General features: G+C 35.2%; 1 protein-coding gene across 5 annotated transcripts in view; it reads right to left on the bottom strand.

Annotated features, from left to right (window-relative positions):
* The window catches only part of LOC138713155 (uncharacterized), a 51,303-nt gene that overhangs the window by 10,431 nt on the left and 19,876 nt on the right, over window positions 1-20,996 (bottom strand). The window contains exons 1-2 of one of the 5 annotated variants that reach the window (XM_069844990.1): window positions 16,034-16,264; window positions 3,980-4,287 (exon numbers count right to left, since the gene is read on the bottom strand). In XM_069844990.1, the coding sequence (XP_069701091.1) occupies window positions 3,980-4,269 (290 nt within the window). In that variant the 5' untranslated portion in view covers window positions 4,270-4,287; window positions 16,034-16,264. Of the gene's footprint in view, window positions 1-3,979; window positions 4,288-12,695; window positions 13,028-16,033; window positions 16,265-20,996 lie in introns of those variants that run through there. The other 4 variants (XM_069844991.1, XM_069844992.1, XM_069844994.1 and 1 more) reach the window with 4 other exon arrangements.

The following is a 20,996-nucleotide window of genomic DNA, read 5'->3' as shown; positions in this document are numbered from 1 at the left end:
CGAGAGCTGAGGATGGAACTGGCCGAGAGGGAGGGGGCCGAGGAATTAAGGGAAAGATTTATTTCTGTGGGGTAATAAAAAGAACTTTAAAATATACTAGCAAAGAAACAAAATTACAATTTTATAAAGTTATGGCAGTCCCTATGTTGCTGTATGGCTCTGAATTCTGGATTCTTACTAAATCCGAAGAAAAAAGAATCGAGGTGATAGAAATGAGATTTTTGAGGAGTATAGCAGGTTATACTCTCTTAGACAAGAAACGCAATGAAGACATCAGACTAGAACTGAATATATTCAATTTAATTGAAAAACTCACAGAATATAGGACTAAATGGAAGCAACACGTTGAAAGAATGACTCAAGACCGTATTCCTAAATTAATATTCGACTACAGACCAACTGGTAAACGAAACATAGGTAGACCCAGGAAAAGATGGCTTCAGAAATGTTAAAATGTTATATACTTCATGAGATCGGAACGAGCCAAACAAGGCTTAAACCATGTGGCTGATGATGATGATGATGATGATGATGATGATGATGATGATGATGATGATGATGATGAGTTATTTATTAGTGTTGTAACGAGTAGTATTAATACTGAGCGAATGAGGTAATTAGGGGATAATGTTCTTTTTGTATTTATTGTGTTTTTTCCCTTTGTTTTTTATTGCGTGTGTATATGTTTTTTATGTATTACCTTCATATTTATTATTTGGATTATTTATTGCAGTTTCAATAAGAAAGTGAATTATATTGGTTATATATATGTTTCACTGTTTGTTTTTTTTTTTTCTTTCATATTTTACATTTATTTTATTTTTATTATTTTTTGTGAAATTTGGTATGAAGTTAGATTAGTTGTAATTGTGATAATTAATGATAACGGTAGTAATAATAATAATAACTTTTGTTTTACTATTTTATTATTAGTAGTATTATTTCTTGTTTCCTTTGAAGATTTAAACTATGTACGAATTAGCACGAATTAGTACGAATGGACGTACAGGCTCATGCGAAGGATCTTGTGTACATGCGTTTGTATAATTGTGTATCAATAAATGCACTTCATTCATTCATTCATTCCATTTTGACAGCTTAGTGCTAGTAAGTTATCTCACAAGATATTATCGGACCAGAAAGACCATAAAGAAGGGGAGAAGAAGGTAAAAACGAAAAGAAAAAAAAAAAAAGGGGGAACAAGTGGAGATGCAGACAGCGCCCATTACTCTCGCCACTAGTCACCGGGCCGTGTGAAACAAAAGACAATCGAAATGGTGGTAGTAAAATTCGCGACTATGTTCTTAAATAATTGACTCCACTTGTCAAGTCCGAGGTTTTCGGAGTATAAGCAAATGTAGTAAGATCTTATAGTAGGTTATAGGTTATCACAACAAAATAAAGGGGAAAAAAATGTGGTTCAGGGAATATCATTGAAATAAACGAAAGTATATAAAGTGATTAATGTTCACCGAAGTGTTAACTACGTAATTATGACCGCGTTCCCGTTTTATTTTTTGTCTACAGAAAATACCTCGTCATATAACATTTTAGTATTCGTACATAAAAGTAATAGGTAAATGAAACAGTTTACGTTTAAAGTTACAAATAATTTTTTTTTATTTTAGTGGGTTATTTTAGGACGCTTTATCAACAGCTTAGGTTATTTAACGTCTGAATGAGATGAAGGTGATAATGCCGGTGAAATGAGTCCGGGGTCCAGTACCGAAAGTTACCCAGCATTTGCTCATATTGGGTTGAGGGAAAACCCCGGAAAAAAACCTCAACCAGGTAAGTTGCCCCGACCGGGAATCGAACCCGGGCAACCTGGTTTCGCGGCCAGACACGCTAACCGTTACTCCACAGGCGTGGGCATTACAAATTTATTTATTACATACAACATGATATAATTTAAATTAGTACATGGAGAATAGAATGAAATATTATGTTTAAATTAATAAGCTTTGTGAACCACATAAAATATGATAGCATTTGTACTGCATAATATGTAAATGAAGTTTATATAATAAAATCTTCTGTCACTTGGCTATCCCCTCAACTAACCTAATCTAACCTTCTTACATTCCTCGATCTCATGTCACTTATCTATCCCTTCATAAAACCCTCTATAAGTTTGTCATATTCCACAATCTCATGTCATTTAGCTATCCCTTCATTTAAACCTCGTAATCTATTCGCAATATTTACGCTAATACACGCCGGGGCAAAGTAAAACATAGTCGAACACAAGATTCTTTGTTAATAAGAAAAATAACAGTATCTAATGTTAACGTTAATATATTTGAAAATATTAATAAGGAACAACATATTTCTAATGAGAATATATTTCAAAATCCAACGAGAGTATATTTCAAAATAGTTTTAAAGAACAACATAATCCTAACGAGGCTATATTTCAAAATATTTTAAAGAACAACAAAATCCTAACGCGAGTATATTGCAAAATACTTTTAAAGAACAACAAAATCCTAACGAGAGTATATTGCAAAATACTTTTAAAGAACAACAAAACCCTAACGAGAGTATATTTCAAAATATTTTAAAGAACAACAAAATCCTAACGAGAGTATGTTGCAAAATACTTTTAAAGAACAACAAAATCCTAACGAGAGTATATTTCAAAATATTTTAAAGAACAACAAAATCCTAACGAGAGTATGTTGCAAAATACTTTTAAAGAACAACAAAATCCTAACGAGAGTATATTTCAAAATATTTTAAAGAACAACAAAATCCTAACGAGAGTATATTGCAAAATACTTTTAAAGAACAACAAAATCCTAACGAGAGTATATTTCAAAATATTTTAAAGAACAACAAAATCCTAACGAGAGTATGTTTCAAAGTACTTTTAAAGAACAACAAAATCCTAACGAGAGTATGTTTCAAAATACTTTTAAAGAACAACAAAATCATAAAGAGAGTATATTTCAAAATATTTTAAAGAACAACAAAATCCTAACGAGAGTATATTTCAAAATATTTTAAAGAACAACAAAATCCTAACGAGAGTATATTTCAAAATATTTTAAAGAACAACAAAATCCTAACGAGAGTATGTTTCAAAATACTTTTAGAGAACAACAAAATCCTAATGAGAGTATATTTAAAAATATTTTAAAGAACAACAAAATCCTAACGAGAGTATATTTCAAAATATTTTGAACAACAACAAAATCCTAACGAGAGTATGTTTCAAAATACTTTTAGAGAACAACAAAATCCTAACGAGAGTATATTTCAAAATATTTTAAAGAACAACAAAATCCTAACGAGAGCATATTTCAAAATATTTTAAAGAACAACAAAATCCTAACGAGAGTATATTTCAAAATATTTTAAAGAACAACAAAATCCTAACGAGAGTATATTTCAAAATATTTTAAAGAACAACAAAATCCTAACGAGAGTATATTTTAAAATATTTTAAAGAACAACAAAATCCTAACGAGAGTATATTGCAAAATATTTTAAAGAACAACAAAATCCTAACGAGAGTATGTTTCAAAATACTTTTAAAGAACAACAAAATCCTAATGAGAATATAATAATAAATCAAAAATGTAATTATTTAATTATTTAATCTAGCAGAGCTAATGCCAGTAGACCTTCTTTTCCGCCCAGCCAGATTCTAAGTATAGTTTCCCCGTGGTGTTTAATTTAGACTAATATGTATCTCTTCATCAAACCCTACCTAACCTTGTCGCTAACAGTGGTGCTATCTCTCAGTAATGTTCAAAACGAAAGGGGTAGAGAGAAAAAAATTCTTCTTATAACGACGCCACAGGCCAACGTCATGCCCTTATGTTGGCGACATTGTGTATTTTAGTTCTATTTGGTCATAACCGTAACGGCACGGTTTAAAGCTACCGTAGCTAATTCTCCACTTTAACGAAAGAAATGAGAAACTTAAAACAAGAACAAGATCGTGAAAAAAACTGTATTTCAAAAGATATACTTGCCTTTGCACGCTTTGTCGACTAGAGCTGTGAGCTTCGGCAAAATACTTTCATACATTTGAACCTCCCTCTTAAATTTGGAGCACTTCGAAACGGGATCTTCTTCATCTGGCCGAGTCAGAGCTTTTATCACCACAGATTGCTTGTCTCCATTCTTCAACTTCAGTGTCACTCTGAGAAGGGCGCTGAAGTATCCCAGTGTACTGACTTGATAATTCACAACTCTTGTCCGTACAACGGCCTCCAAGAACTTTCTATCTAACCACGAAGGTGGGTCCACCAGCGGCATTTCTGTATTTCAAAATATCTGGGAAATGAAGAACGTACAAATTTAGTGCTTCCATTCATGCATAACTTTTCACTGGACTCTCGTCTGTGTTATATTTATAAATAAATTACAGTCGAACCTCGATATCTCGAATCGTTAGGGGATGTCAAAATAAATTCGACTTATCGAAAATTCGAGTTATCGAATGTTAAATTTGTGATAAATACTGGTCGCAAAACACTATATGTAGGCTTACAACATATAGTTGTCTAAATGTATGTAATAAAAATGGATTTTTGTATTGATGAAAGTACTGTTCACTACATAATAAGACTGGCGCGACAATGTGCTTTCTGTAACTGAACTGGCGTGATGTTTAAACGCGACAATGTGCTTTCTGTAACTGAACTGGCGTGATGTTTAAACGCGACAATGTGCTTTCTGTAACTGAACTGGCGTGATGTTTAAACGCGACAATGTGCTTTCTGTAATGAAACTGGCGTGATGTTTAAACGCGACAATGTGCTTTCTGTAACTGAACTGGCGTGATGTTTAAACGCGACAATGTGCTTTCTGTAATGAAACTGGCGTGATGTTTAAACGCGGCAATGTGCTTTCTGTAATGAAACTGGCGTGATGTTTAAACGCGACAATGTGCTTTCTGTAATGAAACTGGCGTGATGTTTAAACGCGACAATGTGCTTTCTGTAATGAAACTGGCGGTTAGAGCAGAAAGGGCAACAATTGGAAGAATGTGCTGTGAACTCAACTACTGGGTGTTCAGTTCAAAATGTGTCTTGGCTCTCTGTATGCCGTCATGTGGCTAGCTGATGAGCCTAGAGAATTCAATCTTCCTACACTTCCGCAGCTCAGGTGTATAACCTAAGAGGCAGAGAAGATGGCTAGCAAGTACGGCGTTCATTCTGAAGAGTACGTACCGATACGTACGGTAACGCCGGTAGTGGCAGGAATGTGAACTGTTTGGAAATACGTACTGTCGGGATATGGGGAGAGGGTTAAGACGATTACTTACGTATTTGTTGACATTAACTTCGACGGTCAACATGGACACGGAGCATTTGATTTGTGTTGTGGAATGTTACCGTACGCAACCGATGATAACAAATACCCTGCGTACGACTTGCCGGCGCAAAACACAGTTCGAAAGAGGTTATGGTAGCACACAGACTGTAGAGACCGCCATCTGTTGCTACGACGTTCAAGTTATACCGTACACGTTCTCAAGTTCAGATTGAAGAACGCCTTAAATAATAGGCAACTTCTCTAACATATAAGTTGAAACTCGCTTCAAATCGGTGACCCAACAACAGTGACGTCATGACACACTTTGAAATGAACACCCAGTATAGGCCTAGTAATCAGTGTTGCCAATTCAGCGGTTTTCCCTCTGGACCTGGCGGTTTTCAGTGTTAGTTTAGCGGGTAAAATTTAGGAAATTTATATGGTTAGTATAGGGATTTAGCGGGTATTTTTAGCACTTAAAGTGGCAAAATAATTTCATTTTACATTGATAATATAGAAATTTAGAGGTTTCTGCACTGTTTCATAGCGGGTTTTTTAAGAATCGAGTTGGTGGAAAATTCGAATTAAAACCTTCGAATGAGAGAAGTTGCACTATGAATTGCACTGTAAAAATAAATATTCGAGATAAAGAACAAGCTCAATTGCCAGGGATATAATTTAAGCTCCAAAATTCGAGTTATAAAAATTCGACTTAAAGAGAAAAAAGTACATGTAAATTATTGGAAGTTTTTTTGGGAAATATAAATTAATACAAGTTATCGAAAATTCGACTAATAGAGGTTCGACTGTATAAATTCATATGTATGCAAGAACTACACAGGTCTACATGTATTATTGTTTATTGGGTTATTTTACGACGCTGTATCAACATCTAAGATTATTTAGCGTCTGAATGATATGAAGGTGACAATGCCGCTGAAATGAGTCCGGGGTCCAGCACCGAAAGTTTTCCAGCATTTGCTCATATTGGGTTGAGGGAAAACCGCGGGAAAAACCTCAACCAGGTAACTTGTCCCGACCGGGATTCGAACCCGGACCACCTGGTTTCGCGGTCAGACGCGCTAACCGTTACTCCACAGGTGTGAACGTCTACATGTAATAACACGCACGACTAAGTAAAAATAATTTCTATGTAGATATGTATTATCGTCCCATTCATTAGGTCAGCATTCGGCTTATCAAACGTGAGCGGTTTGTCTTTGTTATTGCTCCCCGCCGACAATCAACAACAGTCAACTTTTTTTTTCCTCCAATGTAATACCAGAAGAAGAAGAAGAAGAAGAAGAGTCTCTCCTGACAATGGCTTATTTGTAACCCAATTCTGAGGTTGGGGCGCCTGGAAGGCGGAGTTATGCTGCCTCGATGATGATGATGATGATGATGATGATGATGATGATGATGATGATGATGATGATGATAAATTTGATGATGTTGATGATGGTGGTGGTGGTGATGGTGATGATGATGATGATGAATTGCCAGGAGAGGTCTTAAACCTAAACCGAACCTAATTTGTAGACGAAGGGCGAACACAAGAACATTCCCCTTTAAGGAAAAACTCCTGTGTTGAAACCGGGAATCGAACCCGGGACCTCATGAACTGTAGCCAGAAGCCCGTGAGGTTGGTCACAACAGTCAACACATTATTATTATTATTATTATTATTATTATTATTATTATTATTATTATTATTATTATTACTTACTCGGGAGGAAATTAAATGCAGAATAAATATGGGAAATGCGTGTTATTATTCGGTTGAGAAGCTTTTATCATCCAGTCTGTTGTCAAAAAATCTGAAAGTTAGAATTTATAAAACAGTTGTATTACCGGTTCTTCTTTATGATTGTGAAATTTGGACTCTCACTTTGAGAGAGGAATATAGATTAAGGGCGTTTGAGAATAAGGTGTTAGGAAAATATTTGGGGCTAAGAGGGATGAAGTTACAGGACAATGGAGAAATTTACACAACACAGAACTGCACGCATTGTATTCTTCACCTGACATAGTTAGGAACATTAAATCCAGACGTTTGAGATGGGCAGGGCATGTAGCACGTATGGACGAATCCAGAAATGCATATAGTGTGTTAGTTGGGAGGCCGGAGAGAAAAAGACCTTTTGGCGAGGCCGAGACGTAGATGGGAGGATAATATTAAAATGGATTTGAGGGAGGTGGGATATGATGATAGAGACTGGAGTAATCTTGCATCTTATTTTGGTAATGAAGTTGATGGTAATAATAATAATAATAATAATAATAATAATAATAATAATAATAATAATAATAATAATCAAATGTACCTGCAATAATTTTAGTTTTTTTATCTACTGTTATCGATCATGTACAAGTTTTTATGCAATATTTAATACAAGTAGTGTGTTCCCTGACTGTGACACAAGGGTACCGCACAGAACAACACAGGATAAACACAAATCAAGGCGTACTCTTTCCGTAATGTCTTTGAGATATTGACAGTCCTTAGAGAGATGACGTGCGTAATAAAATATTGCCACAGATCCCGCTATCTTCCACGTTATACATGCACAACTTTTCCTGAAAACATCTGTATAATACACCTTACAACTTACCTTTAATGCGAAGATCAGCAAACACTTTAGTTGTAATCGTTTCTACAGGATGTTACTAAGAGACAGTCACAAGATAAAGACAACTACGAGTGAAACAGTAGCTACCGTAGAGAGGATCATGCGAAGCTAACAGACAACACGTTTGAAGTGAGTACAGAATAGAAGAATTGAGCCAACCAATAATTGTACTGCGCCATGCTTTCTTTGCCCTTTACCCCGCTACAGCCTAAGTAAACATCTTTCCTGATGTTAATCATTATCTAATGCTGTACGGATTTTATCGCTAAATCGCTATTGCTTGAGTCATAGCGAAGGACTTAATATTGAAATGTTTGCAAGCAGAAGTAAGCTTACCCCAACAGCTTAGGTTTGCGTTTGCATTCATGTATACGTGCAAGGAACTGTTTTCGGTTATGAAATTAAATAAGGTCAATGGTCGAATCTAACGTTTCCCTTTGACCATCTGGAGTTTGGACTCATTTAACTGCAAGGCATGTTGTTCCTCGCCGAAACAGGACAAGGAAAATAATCCGAAAATTTGTCCTAAAACCTATGACGGTTTTGCATACTCTGATTATTACGACTTTCATCAAAATTTTGCATCTGTTATTACATTGTTGTTTTACTTTCGAATTGATTTATGATTTTCTTACTTAATGTCAGTTACCTTAGTCACTTATAACTCTGCAAGAGATTTGTTTGGTTTAGTTTAGAAATTCTGCTATTGCTTTTACTTGATGACTATTTCAGATAATAAATTATTACTACACTAATATACAGTGTGTTTCATAATTTCCGCACATTGTTTTTTTTTTTCGAAAGATGCGCGGACACGTAAAATCTTATATTAGTAGAATCCAATGAAGAGTCGCTGTTGTCCGATCAATAAGTCGGATGAAGTAAGAGGCTTATATGACGTCACGTATATCTGTGTATACATTATTTTGCAAGTATGAAAAAGTATGAAAAATTGTGTGTTTCATAAGTTCCGCATATTCTTTCTTTCTACATGTAAACAGGCTTTCTTTTTTTTTTTCGAAAAACGGTCGGACACGTCAAATCTTATATATTTTGCAGGAAATACATTAACATTAAGGAAACATTTTTATGGTCACTGTAATTAGAGTTGTGATGTCATCGGAAACTTTTTAAAATTAAATCCTATATTTTTATTCGCATCATTTCAAAGATTTTCTATTTTTCTGTATCGCTACACAATTTATACTAAACGTTGCTATGGTAACCAAATAAATAGTTGGCTTCCTGGTGTAATGTTCAGCAATTCAATTGTTGAAATTAACAGAAAATAAAGATGTTCTAAAGTGAAAAATGAGAAAATTGAGATTTTAATGATGATTGGACATGGTGACAGAAAACTTACTCAAAAAGAGGTACCGTATGTATATTTTTTTTTAGTGAAACACATTCAAATCGACCTATTTATCAATCTAGGTACTGTAAGTAGAATATAAAGGAAATTCAGAAAACATTAACATGTCATATATTAAAAAGATCTGGTAGACAACTAATCAAGATTTTGAAATAGACAGTTTGGTAAGAGTGAAAGATAATCCACATTCTTCACTTTATGAATTACAATCTACATTTGATGTATAGAGACAACCAACTGGAGAATGAGCACCGTTCTATATATTATTCTTATAAAAGTCTACCCTTGCATTAATTAATTAATTAATTTACTTATTTATTTATTCATTTATTTATTTATTTACTTATTCACTTATTTACTAATTTACTAATTAACTGATTAAGTAATTAACTAATTAACGTATTTATTAATTTATTAATGTATTAATTTATTAATTCATTGATTCATTCACTCACTTATTTACTTATTTACTTATTTATTTATTTATTTATTTATTTATTTATTGACAGGATTTTTTCTCGTTGCCAAACTTTCAGAACGGCCCCGAGGTTCACTCAGCCTCCTATAAAATTGAGTACCGGGTCTTTCCCGGGGGTAAAAGGCGGTCAGAGCGTGGTGCCGACCACACCACCTCATTCTAGTGCCGAGGTCATGGAAAACATGGGGCTCTACCTCCATGCCCCCCAAGTGCCTTCATGGCATGTTACGGGGATACCTTTATCTTTTAGCTTTATTTATTATTTATTTATTTATTTATTTATTTATTTATTTATTTATTTATTCATTCATTCATTAATTCACTCATTTATTTATTTATTCATTAATTCACTTATTTATTTATTTATTCATTAATTCACTTATTTATTTATTTATTTATTTATTTATTTATTTATTTATTTATTTATTTATTTATTCATTCATTTACTTATTTATTTACTCTGGTGGCGCTAAGGCCATCAGGCCTTTTCTTTCACACCACCAGAATGAAAGATGACGGAGATAAAATATTGCAATTCTGTGAGGAAATGATGAACTTCTGCGATAGAGACCTCCTTTTTGTATCAAGTTTGTTTATTCTGATGAAGCTACAATGCGACTACTTTACATCCTTAGCAAGAGAAACCTCAGATAATGAGCGAAAGTGGGATTCAAACCTACGACTGAGAGCAACCTCAGAGAATGACTACCATTCGCTAGCCTAGACCATGCTTGTATCATGATTTATTCATTCAGGATACTGTTTTAAAGACTGGCTTCATATTAGATAATTTGATATATTTTTATCAGACACACTACTCAGTTTCTAAGTAAACCTAAATCTGTTAGTATTACATACATTATATCGTTTACGAGAATATGATTTCGTTTTCGTGAAATCTGGGCTAATTTCTGTTTCTAAGAAAAAAACACAGCACGCACGCAGTGCCCACTTCAACACAGCATTTGTTTATGTGATGATGCCACAGTACAACATAAGCTGCGGTTTGCAGTACACACATTTTTTCCCCTCCTCTTCAAGCTAGTATCACGGCGGTTTCCTCTTGCGAGAAGCTACATTCTTGGAAAGCGCGGAAGTTGTACAACTCTAATGTAATGTTTAACTAAAGAGCCGGTTGTGTGATAAGTCCTTCAAGATTTCCTGTTTCATCTGCACATCTCGTTCACCACTACCAGAGCCTTCTTTAGTTACAAGCCGGGGCATGGGTAGGTTTGGCAACGCAGAGTGGAGGCGGGAGATTTTAAAGTGATATTGTGTTTGCTCATTGCTTTCGTTATACGTAACGCGTATTTTTTTCAATATTACTTCATGTACAAAGGTAAAATCAAGATTCAGAGTAGTGATGTAAATTATTACGGGTTCGAAAATAGTGTTTTATTGCAACCAATTGCCTATACTTCAGAATACGGCGTAAGTAGGCTACTTACATACAAAGGCTGCCACTTAAAATAATTACAAAAAACATGTTTTTATTGATAGTACGAAGGTAAATAAATAAATAAATAAATAAATAAAAAGATATTCCTTGCACCGGAAATAATAAAATCAATAATACAATAAAGACGTAAGTTCCTACGCAGTATTCTTAAGTTCCATTCAGTTAACAAATTTGTGGCTAGTAAATTGACAATGTTTTGCCGCTTAATGTTGTTTCACCTCTGACGTGAAAGGTCTAGGATATCATATGCATTTTAATTTCATGTGATTATCTGTCGTGTTTTTCTATAAATATTTCAGATGTCCAGGAAGCCAGTTTTAGTTTGAACCTGGCCAGTCACCATAACAATATTGTTATCCTAAATTATTTGTTATAAACTTTTTAAAATATAATTTTAAATAAATATAACTACAGAAAACAAGCTAAAAATGTAAATTATGCAAATAGGCCTAAAATAAAATGTAAACAGAAGAAACTACTGACATATCTATTATAATAAAAGTATGAGGATGTAAATACAGTTAAGCCAAGTAAAAAATCTATGAAAAAAATGAAAAAAAAACCATACCTTCAACATAATACGTAACAAAACGCAACATTATCATTAAGTACGTATATGTGTCAATTAGCGTAAACTCTGTGAACTTTAAATCCTCTAAAAAAATACGAAGTGAAAAGAAACATGTTTATAACTAATTTATTACAAAATAAATAATATTAATAAGCAAACCTTAAAAACCAACAAAGTGAGTGTATGCATCTACAAATTATAGGTAGTTCTGACGTATAGCAGGCATTCCGAATCTTCAACAAAACTGCAACATTTATGGGATCACAAAACAGCTGTTACCAATGAATTTGAAATCCAACGGCGTAACTTTATTGATATAGGAGGCGAGACCCAACAATTTGGCTAGAATTCTGATACACCACAAATCACAAATAAGACTATAAAAATGTAGTTATACAATATTTAATATTTAGTAGAATAGTCAATTACTGTGTCATCAATAAACGTAAGAATTTCCAAAGATTGCAACCATTTTATTTTCATTTATTGTCTTGTTTTTTTATCACCAACGCGCATTTAGTTTATAATACATCAACAATTAACGTTTGGTACGACCGCAAACATAATTCCATCGACACACACTTATATTGTAAAATTAATTTACATTGAAAATCGGCATTAGCACAAACACGTGTACTGTACGGTCAGCCTCCGGGTGACAGTTAATTACAGTGTTGCCGACGTATGGCTCCGGCTTGTAACTAAAGAAGGCTCTGGCACTACTCTATTATCATCATATCACAGACACTGAATAACCTCAATCCTTCAAAATAGAAGAAAAAAATATAGATTATGTTCAGGATTATAGGCTCACAATATAAAAATTTGGAACTCTTTTTCTGAAACATCCTGTATAATAAAAAAAACAACATAAAAGTGAAGCAACAAAAAGTAATTCGTCTTCTGGTACTTACGTCACAGCTGATTGACAGACCGTCCGAGACACGGAAGACAGTAGAGTCCGGTAAAAAAAAACTGTGCACAAGTTTACTAGGAGTCAGAAGAGCCAACTTTTGGGTACTTAACCGATATAATGCTGTTATAAAGTACAATATTAAAACCTTTTGAACTCTGTTTTGTTTGGGAATATAAATGAATGAACCATTCGCCTGTGGAATGTCTCGTTTCTAATGATCGGTCGGTCTTATCTGTGACATTAGTTATCAATTACGCACCACTCGCAGTTCAAGTAACTAAGTACTTCAGGTGATTACGGTTATCAAACAATGCCGAGATTTCCAACCAACGACCCAAATCGTCACTTGTTACTTATATGTGATATCTGCTAAGACAGAAAAGCTCCAAAGAACATTCAATAATTAGACCTAACGTCCAGAGACTACAGGCAATGTTATAGACAAAGCTCGGAACTTGGGGACTTGTGTCTTTGAACGTGGCTAAGCGACCGGACTTCAATGTCAACAAACTCCCGCTTCCAGCACAGAGGTACTGTCAGGTCTGCTATAAAGGTGGTTCCTGGCCGGAGCAACATATTGATAATATTATGGTAGCTTGAAACACGTAATTTTAAAGAATATATATATACATATACATATATATATATATATATATATATATATATATATATAAACATGCAAAATATATCAAATTTACAGTTTTGCTCTGCACATTTTATTACAGTATATGACTACATAGATTCGAAGATTTTCGAACCCATAACTTCTTCGTCTGTTAGTTAAACATGATTTGAAACGAAAGAAACTTATTTCCACGCCACATGAAGTGACGGGAGCAAACTTAAAAAACTGAATGTTTTCACTGTCACTGTTTCCTGTTCGATTTTCAGCAGTTGCTAGCTGATCTCGTATCTGAGAAAGATAATTATTCTAAAATTTTCTCGAAAATAGTTTTCAATTTCTATGTCACTACTAGGGAAGGTTCCACTACGACTTGATCCATGGCTATGGACAAATTTTCCACCGATTTAAGAGACTGCAATGTCTTTCAATTAATGCCCGTTTCCAGTCTCTAGTTTATGTGTGGCACAACTTACAAAATATAAACTCTTCATTCGAAGAAAATAATGTATCTCCTCAGAATTCCTCCACGAAATTCTGTACCTAAAATTTAAGAAATATATTTTCAAACGTATACAACACCCATTCGAATAATACGTATTTTCTTATTTTCAAACAGACCGTTTATCTCTAATTAATTATCTGAATGTCATTGGCTTCGACACGACACAGTTTCTTCGTCCGTCTTCCTGTCATTCGATGTGACCACTTTCTTAGTATACACGACTGTCCCTGAGCACTTGCAGGGTGAGCTTTGTATACGCTGTACCTGTAGCCTTACTCATGCGTACGACACACAAGTCCCCAAGTTCCGAGCTTTGGTTATAGATCTATTTCAAACAGAATTTGAAATTAAACAAAGATCAGATAACTTAGGCCTATTATTCTATAGCCAGAACAGGTCGTAAGACATTATCTTCAAAAAAACACCATCACCACCACCACCATCATCATCATCATCATCATCATCATCATCATCATCACCTGTGGAGGAAAAGTGAGCACGTCTGGCCGCGAAACCAGGTGGCCCAGGTTCGAATCCCGGTCGGGACAAGTTACCTGATTGAGGTTTTTCCGGGGTATTCCCTCAACCCAATACGAGCAAATGCTGGGTAACTTTCGGTGCTGGACCCCGGACTCATTTCACCGGCATTATCACCTTCATTTCATTCAGACGCTAAATAACCTAGATGTTGATACAGCGTCGTAAAATAACCCAATAAAATAAAAAAATCATCATCATCATTATCCCTTCAACTTTTGAATAATGCTGGTGTGCATAAAAGTATATCATATTGTAAATTTAGAAATCTTGACCTTACTTTGCGAGTACATTCTTTCCCTAATTATATTTTATATTAAAAACCGAGATACATATTAATTAAGATATCATGAAATTTCGGCCAGTGTATCGGACCGATGTCCACCCAGCAACATGATGCACTTCGGAAGCTACGATAGGTAGCGAAATCCGGTTGCGAAAGCCAGCTATAACGGCTGAGGAGATCATCGTGCTAACCACACGGTACCTCTATTCTGGTTGGATGATCGTCCACCCCTGCTTCGGCATGTGGACGTGAGACCAGCAGCCGGCTGGTCGGTTTTGGCCCTTCAAGAGCTGTGCTGCCACGGATTATTATTATTATTATTATTATTATTATTATTATTATTATTATTATTTAATACAAGACATAAATCAAATCTCCATATACCCACTGTTAGTCTTAGTTCTAATAAAAAAAGAGTTCACTATTCATGTATTACAGTCTTCAATGCACTGCCTAATTATCTTAAAACTTTGAAGGACCACGAGAAAAGGTTTACAACAGAATTAACCAAATTTCTACATATTCATGCCTTCTACACAACTGAGAAATTGTTTATGCTTTTAAGATGAATTAACTTACTTGATATGAATTGTACAATTTTGTATATCTTAACAAAAGTATGCTTGTAAATTTAATTAAACTGTTTATTATGTATTGGGTATATTTGTATTGCTTGGCTGATGCATTATACATGCTGTAAATTGAATAGTGTGTATAGGTCAACTGATGAATTGTTTATGCTTGTAATTTGAAGTAAATTTCATGATATGTATTACCAATTTTTGTATATTTCAACTGATTGAATTGTTTATGCTTTTAAATTTAATTAATTTAATTGATATATATTATATTTTATACATCAACTAATGAATAATTGGTTCGGTTTGTAAATTTTATCATCTGCTTTCTGTATACTGTATATTTTTTTTGAACCACCAACGTAGCTCAGTCGGCAGACTCACTAGCCTGTTTATCCGGAGCTGCGGTCGGATTTGGGTTGGACCCCCGTTACGTCTGATTACGTAGTGGGTTTTTTCTGAGGTTTCCCCCAACCATAAGACAAATGCTAGGTAATCTATAATAAATCCTCGACTTCACCTCACTTCATCTCGTCAAAAAATTGTAATCTTGTAACATTTTGACTTGTTCCACATCTTAAAGATTCAATGCTAATATAAGATCTATGGAATACAATAAATGAAATGAAAAAATGAAGGAAATTAAACATTGGACAGCCAAACAAATATAAAATGACCCACTATTCTATATCCAGAACAGTCCATAAGCTCGATGATGATGATGATGATGATGATGATGACGATGATGATGATATGCATCCCTGATAGCAAACAAGAACATGTAGTATTTATCGCTATGAAGACTTACCTAATTTTGAATATTCATACATGCTACACACTGTTCCTGACGCTAGTTTCCATAACAACACACGATTCCTATATTTCATTGTAATATTTAATACGTACATGAATATCACATTGAAATAAATGGCATGAAACACTAACTTTTCACTATCACAACATAAAAGCTAAAACAGACTGACGCTAATTGGTTAAGGCAGTACGCTGCGTCACTTCCTCTTTGCTGTGCATCCCGATTAGAGTGACGTTCGTCAGTACGGATATAACTTCCGTGCTTCAGGAGAATTGAAATTAAATCCACAACTAGAAAATTATAATAGAAAAATAATTGACAGTTGTGCTGCGTATCTTTACTTAAAACTTCGAGTGGATGCGATCAACTGTCGACAACTGCATATCAAGGGGAATACAAGGAGAACAAGGAAAATACAAGGGCAATAAGGAAATACATGGAGAAAAAAGGAAATACAAGTAGACTGTGGGAATACAATAAGAACAAGGGGAATACAAGGAAAATAAGAGGAATAGAAGTAGTACAGGGGGAACATAAGCAGAACAAGAGAATACAAGGAGAAGAAAGGTATGAAAGGAGAACAAGGGAAATACAAGGACTACATGGAGAATACGAGGAGAACAAGGGGAATATAGGTACAGGGGGAATACCAGAACAAGCGAAATAGAAGGAGAACATAGGAAATACAAGGAGAACAAGGGGAATACAAGGAGAACAAGGGGAATACAAGGACTACATGGAGAATACGAGGAGAACAAGGAGAATATAGGTACAGGGGGAATACCAGAACAAGCAAAATAGAAGGAGAACATAGGAAATAGAAGGAGAACAAGGGGAATACAAGGACTACATGGAGAATACGAGGAGAACAAGGGGAATATAGGTACAGGGGGAATACCAGAAGAAGCGAAATAGGAGAACATAGGAAATACAAGGAGAACAAGGGGAATACAAGGACTACATGGAGAATACGAGGAGAACCAGGGCAATACAGGTACAGGGGGAATACCAGAACAAGCGAAATAGGAGAACATAGGAAATACAAGGAGAACAAGGGGAATACAAGGACTACATGGAGAATACGAGGAGAACAAGGGCAATATAGGTACAGGGGGAATACCAGAAGAAGCGAAATAGAAGGAGAACATAGGAAATACAAGGAGAACAAGGGGATTATAGGTACAGGGGGAATACCAGAACAAGCGAAATAGAAGGAGAACATAGGAAATACAAGGAGAACAAGGGGAATACAAGGACTACATGGAGAATACGAGGAGAACAAGGACAAAAGAGTACAGGGGGAAAACGAGAACCAAGGCAATAGAGTAAAGGGAGAATACGAGGATAATGAGGGGAATACAAGGAGAACAAGGGAAATGCAAAGGAGAACATGGGGATACAAGGAGTACAGGGGGAATACGAGGGGAACAAGGACAAGAGAGTACAGGGGGAAAACGAGAACCAAGGCAATAGAGTAAAGGGAGAATACTAGGAAAACAAAGGGAATACAAGGAGTACAGGGGAATACAAGGACAACAAAGGGAATACAAGGAGTACAGGGGAATACAAGGACAACAAAGGGAATACAAGGACAACAAAGGGAATACAAGGACAACAAAGGGAATACAAGGAGTACAGGGGAATACAAGGACAACAAAGGGAATACAAGGAGTACAGGGGAATACAAGGACAACAAAGGGAATACAAGGACAACAAAGGGAATACAAGGACAACAAAGGGAATACAAGGAGTACAGGGGAATACAAGGACAACAAAGGGAATACAAGGAGTACAGGGGTGAATACAAGGACAACAAAGGGAATATAAAGGTGTACAAGTACAACACGAGCGCAAACAAAGGGAATAAAAGGAGTACAGGCGGAATACAAGGACAACAAAGGAGTACAGAGAGAATAAGAGTGCAACAATGGGAAAGAAAAGAGTACAGAGGGGATATGCGTGCAACAGAGGGAATAGAAGGAGTGCATGTGAAATACGACAACAACAAAGAAAATAAAAGGAGTACAGGGGGAATACAAGGACAAGAAAGGGAATAAAAGGAGTACAGGGGGAATACAAGGAGAACAATGACGATAGAGTAGAAGGGGAATACGAGAGGAATGAGGGGAATAGGAATACTGAGGGATTACGTTGCAACGCTTTACATTTTGTTTTCTCAACTCTATTAGACGTATTAAGAAACTTATTTCACAAAACTTGTTCGCATTGACTTGATCTCTTACCTCTTAGAATTAATGTAATATGTTCCCTTCCACTCTGTATATGTATTAACAGATTCTGTTTGAAATTAGAAGGTGTGGGTTTCGATCCCCTGGGTGCAATGAGAGTAAAATGAATTGTGGCGAATGATTGTCTGTACTAGATTAAACGTGTGCCTATATGGTTAATGTTGTAAATCTGAGTTAAGTTCATATGTACTGTATTAAGATCTACCGAGCGTGATAGTTCTGGAGACTGAGTGCCTTGAAATAAAGTGGTCTGGGGTTCGATCTCCCGAGGCTGGTAATCCTGGCTGAAGTTTTATGTGGTCTTCCTCAGTTCCACCAGACAAACGCCAGAATTGTTTCTTAAAATAATAACCACGACAGCAAAGTTTGTTGTGTACACTTGCTACGTATTTAGATTTGTGCTGATAAGTGGGCACTTAAACTTGTAGCGTATTTATATTCTTACATTTGCTTATCTTTTTTTATTTATCGTTTTTTTATCTGTAACAGCCAACAGGTGAAAACCCATTCGTAGTTCGTAAACATTCATTCATTTCCTCATTCATTCATTGCCGAGTCAATTCCCAGCGAAATAATTCTTAGCCATTAATTTATATATAAGAAATTCAATGAAGTAGAGGGTAGTAGGGGATAATATTGGTTAGGAAAATTAAATTTCTGGGTTATACTGTAGAGGAAGAAGAAAATTGTATCCTGAAGAAAAGATGTTTAAGATTTCTTCAAACGATGAAAACTAAGTATAATTGGATAAAATAATTAGAAAATAATGTAAAGAATTTAAGCCTAAATTGGTAATGGCAAGAAATTAATATGAATTCGATAGGTAAAATAATGAAGAAGAGTAACGAGAAAGTGAGACAGGACATGTTTAGCAATTTAAATGGTTTAAAATCATTAATAAATTACAAAGAAATGAAAATCATATACATCTTGATTACACAACTTCTAACACTGTATCACTTCGGAATATGTATGGTAAGACTTTCCTGTGTTAAATTTCAACGTACCTCGTTTACATGTTTCGACCTATTTATGGGTCATCTTCAGAACTGGTCGTTGTTGGTCTTAGCGCCACTTGTTCTGTTTCCTGTGAGGGTGTGTTCCTGTAGTATAGTGTACAGTCAAAGAGTGTGTGTGTTTTGAAGTTGAGTTGTGTGTTGAGAATTTCGCTGGGGTGTGTTTTTGTGTGTCTGTACATTTCATATTTTTCTAGTGTGTTTAGTTTCTGGCTTTTTGGTTGGATGTGTAGTATTTCCATGTCTGTGTTGATGTCTCTGTGGGTGTGGTTAGCATTTGTGATGTGTTCTGCATATGTGGAGGTGTTTTGTAGTTTTGTTATGGCTGTGATGTGTTCTTTGTAACGTGTTTGAAATGATCTGCCTGTCTGTCCTATGTAGAAGTTGTTGCAGGTGTTACATTTGAGTTTGTATACGCCTGTGTGGTTGTATTTGTTTGTTTGTGTTTTTGTGTGTTGAGATGTTTTTGTAGAGTGTTATTTGTTCTGTATGCGATGTTGTAATTTAATTTCTTGAATGAGGTTGCAATTTTGTGTGTGTTTTTGTTTCCGTATGTTAGTGTGATGTATTTTTTGTGTTCTTGTGTTTGTGTTGTATTCTTATGTTTTTTGTGATTATATTTTGTCTTACGTATTATGTTGTCTATTATGTTAGGGTTGTGCTATGTATTTGATTGTGTTTAGCTCTTCGTTGTAATCTTGTTGTTTCATTGGTATGTTGAGCAGTCTGTGTACCATTGTTCGGAATGCAGCTTGTTTGTGTTGTGTGGGGTGGTTGGATGTGTTGTGTATGTGTGTTGTTGTTGTGGGTTTTCTGTATACTTTGAATGTGTGTTTGTTGTCTACTTTTGTTATTGTGATGTCTAGAAAATGTATGGATTTGTGGTTTCAATTTCTAATGTGTAGTGTAGGTTTGGGTGTATTTTGTTATGTTCATATGGAGACAGGAAGAATAAACAAAAGTTAACAATAGAGAAGAAAGGGTGGGACTAGAGTGATGAAGATTAGAAATTTTGAGGTTGAAAAATAGAAAAGGGTACGTAGGAAAAGATATAGGTATTTCCTTTATGTAATCAAAAAGGAGACGCTTTACAAATTCTTCTCTCTTTCCCAGAAAATGAAATAAGAAAAGACAGGAAATATTTGGCAATTTAAATGGTTCAAAATCGTTAATAAATTACAGAGAAATGAAAATCCTATGGAGAAAGGAAGAATTATACAAAAGTTAACAACAGGGAAGAAAATTTTGAGGTTGAAAAATAGAAGAGGAGACGTAGGAAAAGATATATGTCCTTTGAGTAATCAAAAAGAAGACGCGTTACAAATTCTTCTATCTTATAGTAGTAGGTTATTTTACGACGCTTTATCACCATCTCAGTTTATTTAGCGTCTGGCTGAGATGAAGGTGATAATGCCGGTGAAATGAGTCCGGGGTCCAGCATCGAAAGTTACCTAGCATTTGCTCATATTGGGTTGGGAGAAAACCCCGGAAAAAAACCTCAACAACAAGGTAACTTGTCCCGACCGGGAATCGAACCCGGGCCACCTGGTTTTTCGGCCAGACGTGCTAGCCGTTACTCCACAGGTGTGGACTCTTCTATCTTGCCTAGAAAATGAGAGAACAAGAAATTTCTTTATTCAGGAGGTATTACTAAAACTAAATGTAGAACGAGCATGTAGGAAATTGTATAGA

The sequence above is a fragment of the Periplaneta americana genome, chromosome 14 (genome assembly GCF_040183065.1).
Source record: "Periplaneta americana isolate PAMFEO1 chromosome 14, P.americana_PAMFEO1_priV1, whole genome shotgun sequence".
NCBI lineage: Eukaryota > Metazoa > Arthropoda > Insecta > Blattodea > Blattidae > Periplaneta > Periplaneta americana.
Note: the sequence above shows the minus strand (reverse complement) of the source record. Positions and strands in the feature narration are given on the sequence as shown.